The following is a 16,732-nucleotide window of genomic DNA, read 5'->3' as shown; positions in this document are numbered from 1 at the left end:
CTTCATGGCAGCTGCTTCCTCTTCAGATACAGCTTGAGGCTTTTCAGCTGCCCTTTTCTCTTAATAGCCCGATGAACTCTCGTACTCCCAATCTCTTATTCACACATAATTAAAAAAAGGTTAGTACAGAGACATTGTTTGTTTAAGTAAAATGGCAATACAACCAAGGGAAAATATACACAAACTCAGTTATGAACTAACACCGACATATATTCAAAATTCAAATCATAGCAATAAAGTAAAAAAATATGAAGGAAAAAAGCTACTGAAGATAATGCTTGATGATGGTGTCGCAATTTTGAAGGAAGAAATGGAGGTGATCCAAGTAGTTGATGCCAGATTGCCTGCTGAATATTAAATCAATGCAACATCTTAAAAAAAAAAACGCCCAAATGTTAATCATCCCACTAATTATTAAATCAACAATCAAATATGAAAGTCTATAAATCATAAATTCCTAATCTTAATACAAAAATTTAATATAAATTAATTTATCATACCTGATTGATAGATGCAATTATATGTCAGTCATACAAGGAACACCTCTTCCCAAGTTGGCCAAATCTGGAAAAAAAATTATTTTTATCATCTAAAAAATACAATATTTGTCACATTAATATTAAAAAATTTGTAACTTTTACCATCTTCAAATTTCTCGAGCTTATCCAAGTCTTCTTCTACTGTAATGTGTAAAGATTCATTACGAATCCAGTCTTGTGCACAAACAAGAGCTTGCACTAATTTAGGAGTTAACGAACTCCTAAATGGATCAAGCACACGACCTCCAGTACTAATTGCACTTTCTGACGCCACAGTAGAAATAGGAATTGCTAACACATCACGAGCCATTTCGGCAAGAAAAGGAAATCTAGGCTTGTTAACTTTCCACCAAAGCAAGATATCAAAATTTTCATTTCCAGGCTCTACTTCTTCACCAAGATATTTGTCCAACTCTGACTTAGCACCCATAATTCCACACATGGCTCTGTGCCTCAAGTATTCTTGTTGAATTAAGGTTTTTTTATGTGCGCTTCCAGAACTTGACATGTCATTGTCAATTGTTTTACTAGCTGAAGCCGATGATTTAGATTGAGATTCTTTTGAAGTTCTTATTCGATACTCATCATATAAAGATATCACATAGAGCTTTAGATCATCTCTCATTTTTCCTCCTTTCTCTTCTCCATATATACTCAAAAGAACAAAAGCAACATACTCAAATTTGAAACGAGGATCTAACACACAAGCAACAAAAATCATCTTATTCATCTTTTCTGGAGCGCCCCAATACTTTTCAAATTTAGCTTTCATCTTCTCCGCCATACAACTCAAATCAGTATCATCAATATCCACTAACATTTTCAAAATGCAAGCAACTTCACCAATTTCATGAAAGTGAACATTTGAAGTAACATATGATGACCCCGATACTCTTAAGGTAAGTTCGTAAAAAGTTTCAAGAAACTTTACCATGTGTCTTATTTTCTTCCAGTCATCATCAACAAAAGCACCCACAATATTCCCATCTTCACAAGTGTGATTAAGAAGATTATCCAACAATCCAGGATCAAGAAAACCATATCTCACAAAGGCATTCTCAAATTCTTGTGATGTATTCAACATCAAATAGGTCGAATTCCACCTAGTAGGAACATCCAAACACAATGATTTTTTACTCTCTATTTTTTCAATTTCACAACAATCTTTGAATCGTTTCATCCTTGCAGGAGATTGCCTAATGTATCTCAAAGCTTGTCTCACACGTTTCACAGAATCACCAACTTCTTTCAATCCATCTTGAACAATAAGATTGATTATGTGAGCAACACATCTAACATGAAGGTGACTACCATCCATGAAATTAGTTCCCCATTTGCTTAATTGTTTTGAAAGTTCTTTCACTGTCAGTATCATTTGAACTAGCATTATCAACTGTAACAGTGAACACTTTGTCCAAACCCCAATCAATCAAACACTTAGTGATTGCAATTGCCATATCATCGCCTTTATGACTACTAATTGGACAAAAATGCAAGATCTTCTTGTGCAGTTTCCAATCTTTATCAATAAAATGAGCTGTGAGACACATATAATTGATTCGCTGTATTGAAGTCCATATATCTGTTGTGAGACAAACTCTTTGATGTATGTCTTTGAAAAACAACTTAAGTTTTTTCTTTTCTTCCACGAAAAGTTCAAAGCGATCTCTCGTTATTGTAGCACGGGAAGGAATTCGAAATAGAGGTTGTATTAAATTAATAAAATGCTTGAACCCTTCTCTTTCAACAAGACTAAAAGGTTGTTCGTCCATGATTATCATCTGAGCTAATGATTTTCTACATGCTTCTTGATCAAATCTCCAAATATTAACTGAATTTTCACCATCTTTTGAATTTTCTTGAAATCTTAATTTGGCTTGTTTAGTCCCAGCATTATGAGGATTTTGCGTACACTTTCTCAGATGATTATTTAAAGAAGATGTTCCATTGGCATTTGAATCAGCAGCATAGTTTGAACTACAATAAAGACACCTTGCTCTTTTATTCCCATCACAATCAACATACCTTTCAAAATGTTCCCACACAATTGATCTAGGCTTTACGGTTTTTCTCTTCTTTGAATCTTCAGTGGTTTTTGCAGAAGAATCAATAGGTTGCTCGTTATTTGAATTTCTACTTTCACCGAGTGTACCATCAATTTCAGCCATCTAATAATACAATAAACATAATATGAAGATTAAAATAAGAACAAATGAAAAAAATCCAACAAAGGTAAAATTTTAGAAAATAAGGATAAACAACAGCATACATGCTAAATTTACACAGGAAAGTAACCTTATTTAATTAACAAGCTGTCCATTATTCAAATTCAAAACTACACCCAAAAAATTACAAAATCACATATACGCAAAAAAAGAAGTTATACAGATGAACAAGAATTATCATTCACATATGCAAACCGCATACAACACCGCATATTCGCCAAATTCATACATCAGATCCAATTAAAATCCCAACGAAACTTCGGAAAAAGTTGGAAACAATTTTCCCGAAAACCAATTCATCAAATGCAAAACAAATGTTCATCCGGTGTTAAATCCCTCTTAGATAAATGGACATTTAACATCAAGAGGATTAAAAACTATGGAAGATACAATGATTTTCAATATAGCACAATTTTTGAGCCCCACAAGCTTCTGGAAATTAACACCTGGCTGTGACGCCTTCAATTTGTTCACCCACACATACAAATCGGTTGAAACTCAAATTCCATTAGTAAATAGACAAATTACAAAAATAGTAACTGATAATTGAATTTGTTTTCCCCTCGGCCCTCACTCTCTCGTTCCTGAGCTATTAATAAAAATGGGTTAAGAAACTTCATCCCAAGTTCGAAACTACATGCCCACCGAAAAAAAACACCTAAACTACAAATTTTGACATACACACAGGAGGGCTCAAACCCAGAATGTACAACCAACACACACAAGGAAGATCATCCACTTCACCATCTCAAAAAAAAAAGAAACATAAAAATTCGAGAAATCGTAAAAAGTACCTGAAAACTGAAAATCAACGAACAACGAACAACACAGTCAAGACTCAAGAGAAGAGGAAGAAAGCGCTGATTTTCTGTGAGGGAGAAAGCGCTCCTTTTGTGCTAGGGCCGGCTAAGTTTTTTAAATGTTAGATATGGAAATAAATTATATTATAAATAATAAAAGTTTTGGACTAAAATCTATAAAAGTTGGAAACACTAGGGACTAAATAATAATATAACATAAAATGCGGCCGGTTCGGTTATTTCGGTTTTCAATACATAAAAACCGAAACCGAATCGGAAAACCGAATATTTTAAAAAATAAATCCAAAACCGAACAGAAAAACCGATCCAAAAAAACCGAATTACAAAATTCGGTCGGTTTTTTCGGTTATATCCGAATAATGAACACCCCTAATATGGTCCATGACAAGCTCCCGGAAGATAAAGCTCAAGCCCTGAAAGTCAAAAAACAAGCACCCGCACCCAGGTTTGTCCTGTTAAATGATGTTTTGTACAGGCGATCATATCAGGGCCCTTTGCTCAAGTGCTTATCAGAGGATGAAGTAGAATATGTCCTCCGAGAAATACACGAAGGGTGCTGTGGTGAACATCTCGGTGGAACTGTACCTGTCTCGAAAAGCTATATTAGCCGGATTTTGGTGGCCCCAGATGAATCAAGATGCTGCCTGACTTGTTCAGAAATGCAAGGGTTGCCAGCACCATTCTAATTTTCATCATCGCCCAGCTGCTGGCAAGCAACCCATCTCAGCATCTTGTCCCTTTGATCAATGGGGATTGGATATAGTGGGCCCATTTCCAATAGCCCGGGCCCAGAAAAAATTCCTTCTTGTGACCGTGGATTATTTCTCTAAATGGGTGGAGGCCGACCCATTAGCCAAAATTACTGAGGAAGAGGTCATGAGATTTCTCTGGAAAAATATTGTTTGCAGATTTGGCATCCCCAGAAGATTGATTTCAGATAATGGGAGGCAATTCCAGGGAAATAAAATCACATCTTGGTGTCAAGAAATGAAGATCACTCAATCTTTCACCTATGTGGCCTACCCACAAGCCAATGGCCAAACTGAGGTAACCAATAGGATCATTGTGCAAGCACTTAAAGCCCGGCTGCATGGGAAAGGAAAGGACTGGGTGGAGGAGTTATCGAGTATATTATGGGCATATCAAACTACACCACGAATAACTACTCGGGAAACTCCATACAGCTTGGTCTATGGTTCAGAAGCAGTCTTACCTGTGGAAATCGGACAATCTTCTACTCGGATAGAATCTTATCCGAACAACAATGATCAAACCCGGGCCATTGAGCTTGATTTGATTGAAGAAAAAAGAGACCGAGCAGCCATTCGAATGGAAGCTTATCGCAGCCGGGTAATGAAATCCTATAACAAGCATGTTCGATCACGAGATTTCCAGGTTGGAGACTTGGTCATGAAAAAGGTGAAGCCAGTGGGTGATGTGGGAAAATTAGAAGCACGATGGGAAGGACCCTTCAAAGTAATTCAGAGAGTTATCTCGGGGGCAGCTTATTATCTAGAAGATTCTCAGGGACATACCCTTAAAAGACCCTAGATTGCATTTCATTTGAAGAAATATTATGTTTAAAGCTTTTGTATCTATTGCTTATACATCAAATAAAGAAAATGTTCAAGGAAGTGTCTACTAAGTCCAGGGACCCGTACCCTGGCTCGGGGACCCGCACCCCGGTTATCTCCTAAGTCCAGGGACCCGTACCCTGGCCGGGGCCCCGCACCTCGGTTATCTCCTAAATCCAGGGACCCGTACCCTGGCCCGGGGACCCGCACCCCGGTTATCTACTAAGTCCAAGGACACGAACCCTGGCCCAGGGACCCGCACCCCGATTATCTCCTAAGTCCAGGGACCCATACCCTGGCCCGGGGACCTGTTCCTCGGTTATCTATTAAGTCTAGGGACCCGTACCCTGACCCAGGGACCCGCACCCTGGTTATCTCCTAAGTCCAGGGACCCGAACCCCGGCCTTGGGACCCGCACCCCGGTTATCTCCTAAGCTCAGGGACCCGTACCCTGGCCCGGGGACCCGCACCCCGGTTATCTCCTAAGGCTGGGGACCCGTACCCCAGTTATTTACCAAGATTGATTATTTCTTAAAAGATTATACCTCGATTCTTAATATGCTTAGTGAAGGTTGGTTAAAACCTAAAGGATATTTGAAAGTCTGCAACACTTAGAAATATTTTAAAACAGTTATCAGATGCGAGAAAGGAAAAGCAAAATATTTTCATTAATACTGGGAAAAATTTACAAGGTGCCCGGAAGCCCGGGAATAAAAAAAAAAGAAAAAAAGAATTCCTAATCTACTTTGGGGACCTCCTCCTCCTCTTCATCATCCGGGAGGGATGCAGCAGCTTTCTCCAAATCCGGGAAGTCCTCCCGGTCAGGAGGAACAAGGCCTACTTCTTGGAACTGCTCCAGACATTTGTTAAAGCCTTGGTCAAAATAACGAAGGCTTTGTCAGCCACCATCTTCTTGAAATCCTGGGACTTCAAAAATTGAGTTATTTGTTCTTCCTTGGCAGCCTTCAAGAGATCTACAGCAGCCCATGCCTCCTCAGCCTGGACCCGGGAAGATTCAGTCTCTTCTTTGGCTGCTTGCACCTCCCGGCGAGCGACCCCAAGCTCCCTGCAGGATGACTCCAATTCTGCTCGAGTTTCAACCAGCTCTGCTTGAATCAAGTCTGTTTGTTGTTTCCAGCAAGCCTTCTCTCGGGCCAAGACATGTTCATGAAGTTCATTCAGCCGGCTTACCTCCTCTTGCAGTTTGTCGTGCGTTTCCTAGGAAGAAGTGGCTTGTGTATGGGCTCTTTTGGAAGCCTGAGCCACTCGCTCAAAGGCTGACATAAGCATTTGCATACCCTGAAAATATAGAAAATGTTAGAAATGATATATAATTTAAATGACAAAATAAATAAGGGAACTTACGGAGAAAGACCGGGCTACCACTTCACACAAAATCTCATTGGGCTGGAGCCCTTGAAGATGCACCACTTCCTCAGGCCGCAGAAGACCCCGGATCATCTTGACCAGATCCGAGCTGATGTCATCCCCAAAGATGTTGGGAAGGACGCAGGACCTCCCCCCCCGGGGGCCAGTAGACGATCCGGGAAGAGGAGATTGGACAATCTCTTCAGTTTTGTCCTCCACGGTAATCGTTTCGAGGACCAGCTCCGTCGCAGCTTTTCATTCAGCAGGCTTACCTCCTCTTGCAGTTTCTCGTGCGTTTCCCGGGCAGAAGTGGCTTGTGTATAGGCTCTTTTGGCAGCCTGAGCCACTCGCTCAAAGGCTGACATAAGCATCTGCATACCCTGAAAATATAGAAAAGGTCAGAACTGATATATAATTTAAATGACGAAATAAATAAGGGAACTTACGGAGAAAGACCGGGCTACCCCTTCACACAAAATCTCATTGGGGTGGAGCCCTTGAAGATGCACCACTTCCTCAGGGCGCAGAAGACCCCGGATCTTCTTGACCAGATCCGAGCTGATGTCATCCCCAAAGATGTTGGGAAGGACGTAGGACCTCCCCCCCTGGGGGCCAGTAGACGATCCGAGAAGAGGAGATTGGACAATCTCTTCAGTTTTGTCCTCCACGGTAATCGTTTCGAGGACCGGCTCCGTCGCAGCTTTTCTCTTACGGTGATTAAGAGGCGCCAGGTCCTCTTCAACAACCGGGGAGGTGGTTTCCTCCTGGGTAGGAATTGTTTCCTCTCGGATCTCGGCCTCTTCCCGGATCCTTAGGAAGCTCAGGCTGCTCAGGCATTGCAGATAAGAAGCCGGTCGCGCAAGTCAGGGTAATTAGAATTTGCAAAAATAAAAATTTCGTCTTCCACCCTTTTAGGGAAGAAGGGATATCAGTCAGGAACCTGGTAATGCATCCGGGCTATAAAAGAAAAGACATCATCATTAAACCGGCATGAGTAGAAATAATGGAAGATGGAAGAGCTGATAGGAATGTTTCTCATACGGAATAAAATGAAATTAGCAGCCATGATTCGAAAGGCGTTGGGGTGGAGGTGATTGATCGGGAGCCCAAAGAACTGGGCAATCCCTTCGAAAAAGTGATGAATCGGGAACCGAAGCCCACTCTTGAGTTGTTCCACAAAAAAGGTTTGGAAGCCCTTGGGAGGGGTGTCCAGGTGATCGCTAGGGTTAGGAATTAATATTTTGTAGGAAGAGGGAATAGAACCTAAGGACCTAATTTCTTCTAAATTACCCGGACGAAGGGTAGAAGTTACTGTTGAGAACCACAAGGGCCCTGCAACCTTATCCTTCCCCTTACCTTGGGTACCGGCAGGACGGGAAGAAGAAGCTTTGGATTTGGTGAGAATTCGGGAACGGGGAATAGAAATACCTATTGGGATATGGACAGAGGTTTCAGAAGGGGTCGGGGAGTTATCCTCCGACCGACCCCTGACATTCTTATCCGATGTGAATGAAGTAGAGTTTGACATGACTAGGGAGAAGTAAAAGATAAGGATGAAGAAACTTACTAGGAAGATAAATGGAGGAGGTGACTGGTGACTGATAAACGTAGAAGTCGCCGGAAACACGATTGGTACGCCGGAAAGCTTGAGAGAGAAATTTGGCAGAGCTTCGCTACACGGTTGAATTTGAAAATGATTTTTCAAAAATCACTAAGCTACTATATATAGGGGGAAGAGACTGATCTGAGCCGTTGATCATGGGACAGATGAAGCACGAGATCAACATGGGGAAATAAGCGGGATAATTGAAAAGACATGCACGGGATGCGAGGTGCCATGATGATTTATCTTCTCGGAATTCGAAGAGTCTGACAACTTTAATGCTAGGGCTTACGTCAGCATTGATAGGGTGACATCATCCTTATTCTCTCGAGGAGATGGAACGACAAATACTTTTCCTGACCGGGCACACAAGACTAATCGAGGACAGCGAGTACGACTCTAGCCCGACTATTTAAGGAATGAGTGGTGAGACCCCGGGATGTCCCGGGTCATGGATAGTATCCGGGATGTGCCGGGCCATGAAGCCGGGCCATGAGTAGTGCCCGGGTCAGGAGGATGGATTATTCCCAGATCAGCAAGACGACAAACTGAGTAAAAATCCGTATCTCAATCTGCCCGGGACGTTAGAAATATGACTGAAGGCCAGTCGAAAGGCCGAGCCATTGGAACACCCGGGCTATGAGATGCCCGGGCTCTCATGTAAAATGCTCGAGAGGCACTCTACTCGGGCCACTTCGATAAACGTGCCACATTTAATTACGCCGACAAAGTAGGGTGTGTGCGGCCGACCTATCTCTGACACCAGTGCAAGTGGTTGACAAAATCAAATAGGCTGGATGTGACTAATATAAGATTTGACATGTCAGAACAATATGGTATAATCAGCCGCCCTACTATAATTAATGCTCAAACACAAAGAACGAGGTCATCATTGCATCTCTACTATAAATATCAGGTTCACTCTTTGCATTTACTCTCTATTCAGATATTGAATACACTCATTCATTGTGCATTTACTACTCACCTTCCACACCAATCTCACAACCATCACTTGGTTACATTGGTTCTTTGCTTGAGTTATTCACTGACTTAAGCATCGGAGTGGTCACGCCGGACACCCCTCCGGCGCCCATTCACGCGGTTACCTTCTTGGTTGCAGATTCATATCTATCCCGGGAAGAGAGCTGTTCATCCAGACGTCATGCTTTTATTTTTCCCAACATCTTGATAGTAGATTCGGTGGAGTACCCGACCCGGCTCACCCATTTCACCCGGATCACATCAGTGTTAAATGCGTTATTTGTCAAACTTGGCAGAAGCTTGATAGAAGAACACGGACAAGGGCTCTATAAATAGAGCTCTCACTTTCATTCTGAAATCATCTCTTTTTCGAGTTTTCTCTCATTCTATAGCATTTGAGTGCTTAGTTCTATAATATTTGTGAGGTGTTTGTTCTCCTGTATTAAAAGAGTGTGTGTTCTCTTTGGAAACACAGTGAGTGAGTTGTACAACATAAAATATTATAGTGGAAATCTTTTGATCTTGCCCTTGGTTTTTACCCTAATAATTTTTAGGGTTTTTCCACGTAAATCTCGGTGTCTAGTTTATTCTTTATTTTCGGATTTATTATCTCAAATTACCGCACGTGGACCATCATCTCGTAAATAATGTTGACAGTTACATTATATCTGAAAGAATATCATAATTGTATTTTGAAAAAATATTTAAAGTTTCATCATTTTAAATATATATATATATATATATATATATATATTCGTAATTTTGAAGTCATTTTGGACATAAAAGTCTTAACGATTGGATTAGACAAATCAAACATGGATTATAGAATTCTACAGGTAGACCGAATTATCAAATTAACTACTTAATGAGTATGTTGGATATAATCCATCATCACACACATTACTTTTCAACCAAAAGTTGATCTCTGATTTTACCTGCTTCGAAGTCACTCATCAATTTTTCTGGTGAATTATAAATTACTCCATGGAGAAGCAAGTCAATTATAAAATAATATATATAAATTTTGAACAAAAACTTACATGAAACAGTCGCACGCGTCAATTTTGTTAGAAAAATTTTCTACTTGAGTCATTTATGAAAAAATATTACTTTTTATGTCAAAATTATTATTTTTTATTGTAAATATGGACAGTATTGACCCGTCACATACTCTAAATATTGACCAGGTGAAAAAATAGAGTATGACACTCTGTTAGTATCGTATTTGGAGGTCATTCGGGGGGCAGAGCACAGATCTAGGGAGCGAGGAACAACATCGAATTGAGATGGATGAATCGATATATTTACGATCATGAAACTTGAATTTTATCACAACTTGGATATGAAAATTCAATTTCTTTAGTTTGAGGGAAAGCGACAGCACCTTCTTAGTACACTCTCGTCTCTACATAAAAGCCAAATGTATCGAACCTGCTTGTCTGTTATTTCTGTTTCTTCGTCAAAACATACATCACGACGCGTGGACTGCTGTAATCCGGATGCCACTGTTCTTGGTCTATACGGCCAACGATAAAATCTTTAGTCGCTGCTTCTAAGAAATATTCGAGAATAGCATCTGTTACATGAGTTGCAAGCAAGCATAAGAATTTGTGTAAAAGCACTTGGATTGGAATAGCCAAGAAAATAATCAAATACCGTTTCGAAGTTCGCCAGCCAAAATCATAGTAGTTTGTCTCCCACAAAGTTCTACGAGTGTTTCCATCAAATCCATTACTGCTTCCTCACCGTATACTACATCTGAGCCAAGCACTGCAACATTTGTTCCACATTAGTACGATGTATTTCGAGAAAATAAGGGGTATATAAGTCTGATGGAAAATAAATCAATGTGGCTCGATGTATTTCAGATTATTGAATTGGACCACAGCTCAAATCTGTTCGAAAGTATTTCGACCCAATTTGAACCAAAATTACTTTTTTCAATGCATATGAGCAACTTGTTGTCCAAGTCCATAATCTTAACATGGTATCAGATATCAGGCTAGCCGTTATGTGGTGGACTATCATATAGGTTACCCAATAATGTCTTGTAAATTTTACGCTCCAATTGTTCATTCATAAGCTTGAAGAGGGCTGAATTAAATTCTTGAGAGTTGTGTATATAGACTTATGCAATCACCTCCTTCGAACTACATTTTGGGTGGAGTTAGGCTCAAGTCCATAATCTTAACACAAATTTCAAGCATTAATATATATATATTAACCATTTCTAAACAAATATAAAACATGAGTCATCAAGCTTCAACTTTCAACCAACAGAACAAATATAATATAAAGATTAAAAATAATGAATCCGAAAAAATTTATAAGCTTTGGGATGACTTGTAAATTTCAAGCTCAACCTCAAACACGAAGATATAAATTGTAATGGGGTCACTAACATCCTTCTTAGACCTTGAATAAGAATCACTGGTATTTGTTTCACTTAGGCCCCCTGTTAAACAGTACGAATGATGTTTCATCCAAAAACAATATTGCAGAAGTCAAAGTTTCATGCCCTACTCGTTACCATAATCAGGGCAAGGGTGTGTCAAGTCCGAGTCCAGGTTGTCTCCCCATGTAAGTTCTTCCACCTTTGCAGTCCCTCGCACATCACCATATAGATTGGTTTCAACATTCTTTTTTAATAATTTCAGTCGATCAGGCAGGTCAGTCAGAACCACTCGAGCACCCAGCAAAGCTGCAATGCAACTGAAAGATGCGTGTGAGAAAATCTCCGTTCATTTCAAGAACAATAAATTACAATTGCCTCTAACATATATACAAGTCAACACTCCAATAAAAAATAGAGAATAGGTGCTCAACTTTGCGTCGTTCAAGCAATGTGAAGTGCAACTAATGTAAAGTTCAAGGGTCGAAAGTTTATTATCCAAAAAACAACTCAGACAAAAGATCGGTATGGGAACATGGAGCATGCTCAAAACTCTAAACACACAAGCTTACACAAACAAGATAAACAGTTAAACAACAACTGACATCAGTTACCCAACAAATCCACAGCCTGAGCCCAACTCAATGACTTTCTTGTCCTGAAGAATGATGGTCTTGGACTCCACAGAATGCTCTAAAAATTTTCCTAGAACTATGCCGCTATCCCACATCACTGCACCAGTAACTCCAGGAGTTCCCTGTATTTCAAAAGAAAACCGTAGTTAGATTGTTGATCGAGAGAATTTGTGACTATAGAACAGCTGACGACAAATTTTGGCCGGTATTGGTAAGATAATTTAACGGCACAACTCTTGAATTTTTATGAAATACACCTGAATGCAGATTCCTCTCCAATAGTGGAACAAAAAGCCAAAGAATGGTGGTATTGCCAATATTTCAAAATTTTCATATTTCAAAAATTTAAGAAACACTGATTCGATATTTACAATAGTTCAAATTTATGAACACTGAGGAAAAAAACGAAGTAATGAGTTTCATGAATTCGATTTATAGTTAGTACCTGAATCATATAGCGATGAAGTTATGAACTATGGAGCTCCACAGAGGGAAATAATAATTTATAATCCAAAATCCATTTTCAACAGTATGTGTCTAAGTAGTTTGACCATGCGATAAAAGTTCTAATACATTAGGGATTTGGAAGGAGGGATTTGAATGATGAATTTGAAACGACACTCATCTTAGGTGGATTTGAAATGACGACTATCTTGGGTGGATTTGAAATCCATTATAATTACCATTATATTTACACAAGTTAAGATGAGGTGGATTTAAAATTCATCCAACATAAATTCATCCAAGCAACCAAAAGGATCTGAAATTCATAGCTTCAAACCATCCTCCGTCGAAGCGCAACCTTAATCAAATGGACTTTAAGGTTTTAACTGGATGGGGGGATTCGATTTGCGGAGGGAATCAAGGGATTCGAAGCTATGGATTTAAAATCGATTTGATTGTTTGGATGAATTTATATTGGATTAATTTCAATTGCACCCCACACTTAACTTATGTAAATGCAACGGTGATTATGATAACGTTGTGTTTGGATGGATGGATTTGAAGCTAAGGATTTCCAATCTATAATAATAAATGCATTATTTTGTTTGGACAAATTCCCTTGACAATGAATAGTCATTTATGAGATATTGTTCTATATTTCGAATTTATCCAAACATTTAGTAATTCCAAATCTTCCAATCAAATACTTCCTCAAAATCGAATCCTTCAATCCAAAACGCAACCTAAGAGTTGTTAATTGGATTATGTGAACAAAAGCAAGCAGTGAAAATTGTTTTCCTCCAGCATCTCCCCGAAAAATGCATGATACAATATTCGACATAAGTATCTAATAGTGTTTCATAAATATTCGAACATACGCGTTTCTTGAATCATGACTGACTAAGTGGTGAACAAAATGGCAAATCCAAGAAAAACTTGTGCTAATCTGGGGACAGAAAAAATTACAACCAATGCAGCAAAACGTCCAACAAAGGTCATCTCCCCGAAATGAATCGATATCCATAACCTCAAATGCTGTTAAATAAAAGCATTCCACCAATTACACAATATTTAAGCAATGGTGACACACAGCGGCTCAACAAACAAAGAAGGAAGAAACAATAAACTGGAACAAATGAATTTAAAAAAAAAAAGTAGCAGGAACCAGAGAAGAAGGGGACTGGTGGATGGAGAGCGAGCGGCCACAGGCATCGATCCGGAGCTGAAGAGATGACTGTTTGACGAAAGCGTTGTGCTTGGAGAAAAGTGGCTGTTGAATTCCCCACAGAAGAATGATTTCTTCCGCGGCGGCTGATGGCTCATCGGATTCCATACCGCCGCCATTAATCAGCTTCACTTTCCCGAGATATGAGCCGAGCCCAGCCACTACGTTATCGGCCTCCTCCTCCATAACCAATACTGGGTCTTCTTTTGCTAGCTGCACCGGAGTTCCCCAATATTGGGAAAATTAGGGAAAAGGATCCTTATGTTTTAAGTTTAAAATCTGTAAAATACACGATTAAACACTCGTTATCCAAAAATCAGAACCCTATTCCACCTCCACCCCCCGAAACCCTCCGTTCCCGGAAAAAACGTTTCCGTCGAGTCTTTGCAAAACTCAACCGAAGGAATGGCAAACGAAAATGTGGTAATTTTTCGCATTTATTTCGATTTGTTTCTTCTGAATTTTAATAATATTTTTTACTTATGTTTGCTGCGTGTGTGAGCGTAATCGACTGTGGTTTTCCACAATTGTCGACCATAAAAATTGGTCGAATAACTTTTATAGTCGACCAACTATTATGGTCGACCATAAATTTTATGGTCGACCACGTTTTATGGTCAACCACGAATGGTCGACCATAAAAATTGGTTGTGGTCGACCATAATAGTTGTTCCAACAATTTTTATGGTCGACCATTTGTGGTTTTATGGTCGACCACATGTGGTTTTATGGTCGACCAATTTTTTTTTCCCTAACTTTACTAAGTAATTTTTTTTTTCACAGGTCTATTTGCCGAGGAAACTAGGTAGATATGCAATTTTTCGATGCAAATTGACCATTCAATCGAGATACAAAGAGATTGCTGAGAAGATTCATCGCTATTTGAACAACGAAGAGAGAACCCATTTTTTCGAGCAATCACCTTTTGGTAATTTGGTTATGTATTATAGAGATTTTAACATTTTCAGTCAAATTATATGGTATTTAATGAGTAATCAGATGGTTGATAGTAGTAGTGATGATTTGTGGATGGTGGTGCGCAAAAGGCCTCTTAGATTTTCTTTGTTAGAGTATTGTTTAATAACTGGTCTGGATTGCGCTCTAGAGCCCGAAGATTTACCAGATAGAGGTGTATTTGGCACCACACACTTTCCCAGTAAGTCTGATATTGTTTTGAGTGATTTGGAGGGAAAGATTATTGTCCAACAGCAGAATGAGACGGGTGTAGACGTGGAGAAGATAAAAATGGCTAGTCTATACTTTTTTTGTGCCGTATTCGGTGAGTCGACTAGGAAAAAGACGACAAAGATCGATCCTAAATACTTGAGACTCAACCATTATCCCTGGGGTAGAGTAGCCTATCGGGATGCGGTCCGATGTTTGAAGAAGGACCTTTCAGGACGATATAATAACCTCACCGAGGCACAGGGCCGGAAAGAAGTTGAGGGCAGCTTCCTTGTCGGTGGTTTTGTTCTCCCTCTGCAGGTATATTATTTTTTGAATGTTAAATTGGATTTGTTATCTTTATTTGTACCAGTAACACTGTTTGAAATTTATGTTACAGATCCTCGCTTATGAATGTTATCCGAGCGTGGCACAGAAGATTGCAAGGAGAAGAGATGTGGACGGTTTGATGTTGCCCAGGATGTTTCAGTGGGTGACTAACACATGGCCGTCAAACCGTGCCCCAACTGGTGCTGAAATCGCTGCAGCCTTTGGTGATTGTGCTATAGATGTAAGTAATATGAATTGATTTGATAAAATAACTGTGGACATTAATTTTAATTAATTTGATCTTTTATTAATTATATGCAGGATTGTCTTGGATTTTTGACTCCTACTCCTGAGGAGCTAGTTGCACCGTATTATACGGCCGGACTTTTTGTTGATTCTGCACCTGATGCGGTGATCACTCGGGTACTCGAGCTCTGGAGGCAGGGTCAGACAGTCATATGTAGCGAGCACCCTATGGAGTCTCCCTCAGTCCAGCACATGCATTCCGCTCATTCACCTCCCTCTGTCCAGCAAACGCCTCCTGCACATGCTTCTCCTGACGTTTCCGGCACCCGTCCTGGTGATCTCAATAGATCCAGCTCTAGCACCAGTTCTCCTATGCGTACAGGTCCTAGAGTCCACTTTGGACTCAATCCTTCCCGCCGCCCATCACCCTTGGAGCATCGTTTTGAGCGGCGATTGACTGCGTTGGAGGATTCCGTTACGTCCATGCATGTTAAGATGTCAGCAGAATTTATTGAGACCAGAGCGTCTATCAGGAGTATAAATCAAGCTCTAGTTGACTTGAAATCGAGTTTCAATCTTGGTCTCGATGAGTTGAAATTGAGTTTGACTGAACAGATTAGAGCTGGTTTTGCTGAGATGAGGTCTAACATGCCAGTGCAGCAAGACAGAGATTATAGCATAGCCTATACCAGAGGGCGGAAGAGGAAAGCATCCGAGGCAGATTTTGGTGAGTTAATTTTATTAATTAGATTTATGTTTATGTAATATAATGATTTAGTACAATTCTCATAATTATTTTAATTTGTTGAATGTATGCTTTTAGGGTTGGATGATAATCTGGCCAGGAAAATTGGCAGAACTAGCCAAACACTACATATATTTGAGCCTAACCTTCCGATCATTATAGAGGAGTCCTCAGAAGGTGAGTTAATGCATTTTTTTGATTTGATATTTATGTATAGTATATTAAACAATAAACATTTTATTTTTAGATATTCAAGTGACTCCGGATTCGCGTAAGTCAGGTGGCTAGGCGACCACGTCGAGAGGTTATTACACTAAAACTTTTCTATTCATATTTGCATTAAAGTTCTTATTATTTTAATTTGTTGAATGTACGCTGTTAGGTGTGGCTGATAATATAGGTATGGAAATTGGCAATAGTAGACAAACCCAACAGATATT

General features: G+C 39.7%; 2 protein-coding genes and 1 long non-coding RNA gene across 4 annotated transcripts; 1 reads left to right on the top strand and 2 right to left on the bottom strand.

Moving 5' to 3' along the window:
• Window positions 1–146: 146 nt before the first annotated feature.
• On the bottom strand, window positions 147–3,951 carry LOC142544980 (uncharacterized). The gene is made up of 5 exons (XR_012820177.1): window positions 3,559–3,951; window positions 2,565–2,707; window positions 642–803; window positions 501–564; window positions 147–371 (listed from the first exon to the last, which is right to left on the bottom strand). It is a non-coding gene; the product is annotated as an uncharacterized LOC142544980 (long non-coding RNA).
• Window positions 3,952–10,389: 6,438 nt separating this feature from the next.
• On the bottom strand, window positions 10,390–14,049 carry LOC142547495 (uncharacterized). Of its 2 annotated transcripts, none has more exons than XM_075655822.1 (5): window positions 13,748–14,049; window positions 12,118–12,260; window positions 11,642–11,823; window positions 10,768–10,881; window positions 10,390–10,687 (listed from the first exon to the last, which is right to left on the bottom strand). In XM_075655822.1, exons 1-5 carry the CDS (start codon window positions 13,991–13,993, stop codon window positions 10,554–10,556), a joined length of 819 nt encoding a protein of 272 aa, XP_075511937.1. In that variant the 5' UTR covers window positions 13,994–14,049; the 3' UTR covers window positions 10,390–10,553. The 2 variants fall into 2 exon arrangements, with proteins under 2 accessions (XP_075511937.1, XP_075511938.1); XM_075655823.1 differs by lacking the exon at window positions 13,748–14,049 and adding an exon at window positions 13,570–13,718.
• Window positions 14,050–14,212: 163 nt separating this feature from the next.
• On the top strand, window positions 14,213–16,580 carry LOC142544378 (uncharacterized). The gene is made up of 6 exons (XM_075651433.1): window positions 14,213–14,230; window positions 14,591–15,292; window positions 15,372–15,542; window positions 15,623–16,274; window positions 16,371–16,469; window positions 16,540–16,580. Exons 1-6 carry the CDS (start codon window positions 14,213–14,215, stop codon window positions 16,578–16,580), a joined length of 1,683 nt encoding a protein of 560 aa, XP_075507548.1.
• The last annotated feature ends 152 nt before the right edge of the window (window positions 16,581–16,732 follow it).

This window comes from Primulina tabacum, chromosome 5, assembly GCF_025594145.1.
Source record: "Primulina tabacum isolate GXHZ01 chromosome 5, ASM2559414v2, whole genome shotgun sequence".
Taxonomy (NCBI): domain Eukaryota; kingdom Viridiplantae; phylum Streptophyta; class Magnoliopsida; order Lamiales; family Gesneriaceae; genus Primulina; species Primulina tabacum.
Note: the sequence above shows the minus strand (reverse complement) of the source record. Positions and strands in the feature narration are given on the sequence as shown.

Excerpts from the sequence above, each read along its gene's own strand:
- LOC142547495 (XM_075655822.1), bottom strand. The coding sequence starts at position 13,993 with ATGGAGGAGGAGGCCGATAACGTAGTGGCTGGGCTCGGCTCATATCTC. Across the intron at positions 12,261-13,747 it reads ACCAGTCCCCTTCTTCTCTG|GGAACTCCTGGAGTTACTGG; the intron begins GTTCCTGCTACT and ends TTTGAAATACAG. Across the intron at positions 10,882-11,641 it reads ACACCCTTGCCCTGATTATG|TGCTTGGCTCAGATGTAGTA; the intron begins GTAACGAGTAGG and ends CAAATGTTGCAG.
- LOC142544378 (XM_075651433.1), top strand. Across the intron at positions 16,275-16,370 it reads AGCATCCGAGGCAGATTTTG|GGTTGGATGATAATCTGGCC; the intron begins GTGAGTTAATTT and ends GTATGCTTTTAG. Across the intron at positions 16,470-16,539 it reads TATAGAGGAGTCCTCAGAAG|ATATTCAAGTGACTCCGGAT; the intron begins GTGAGTTAATGC and ends TTTTATTTTTAG.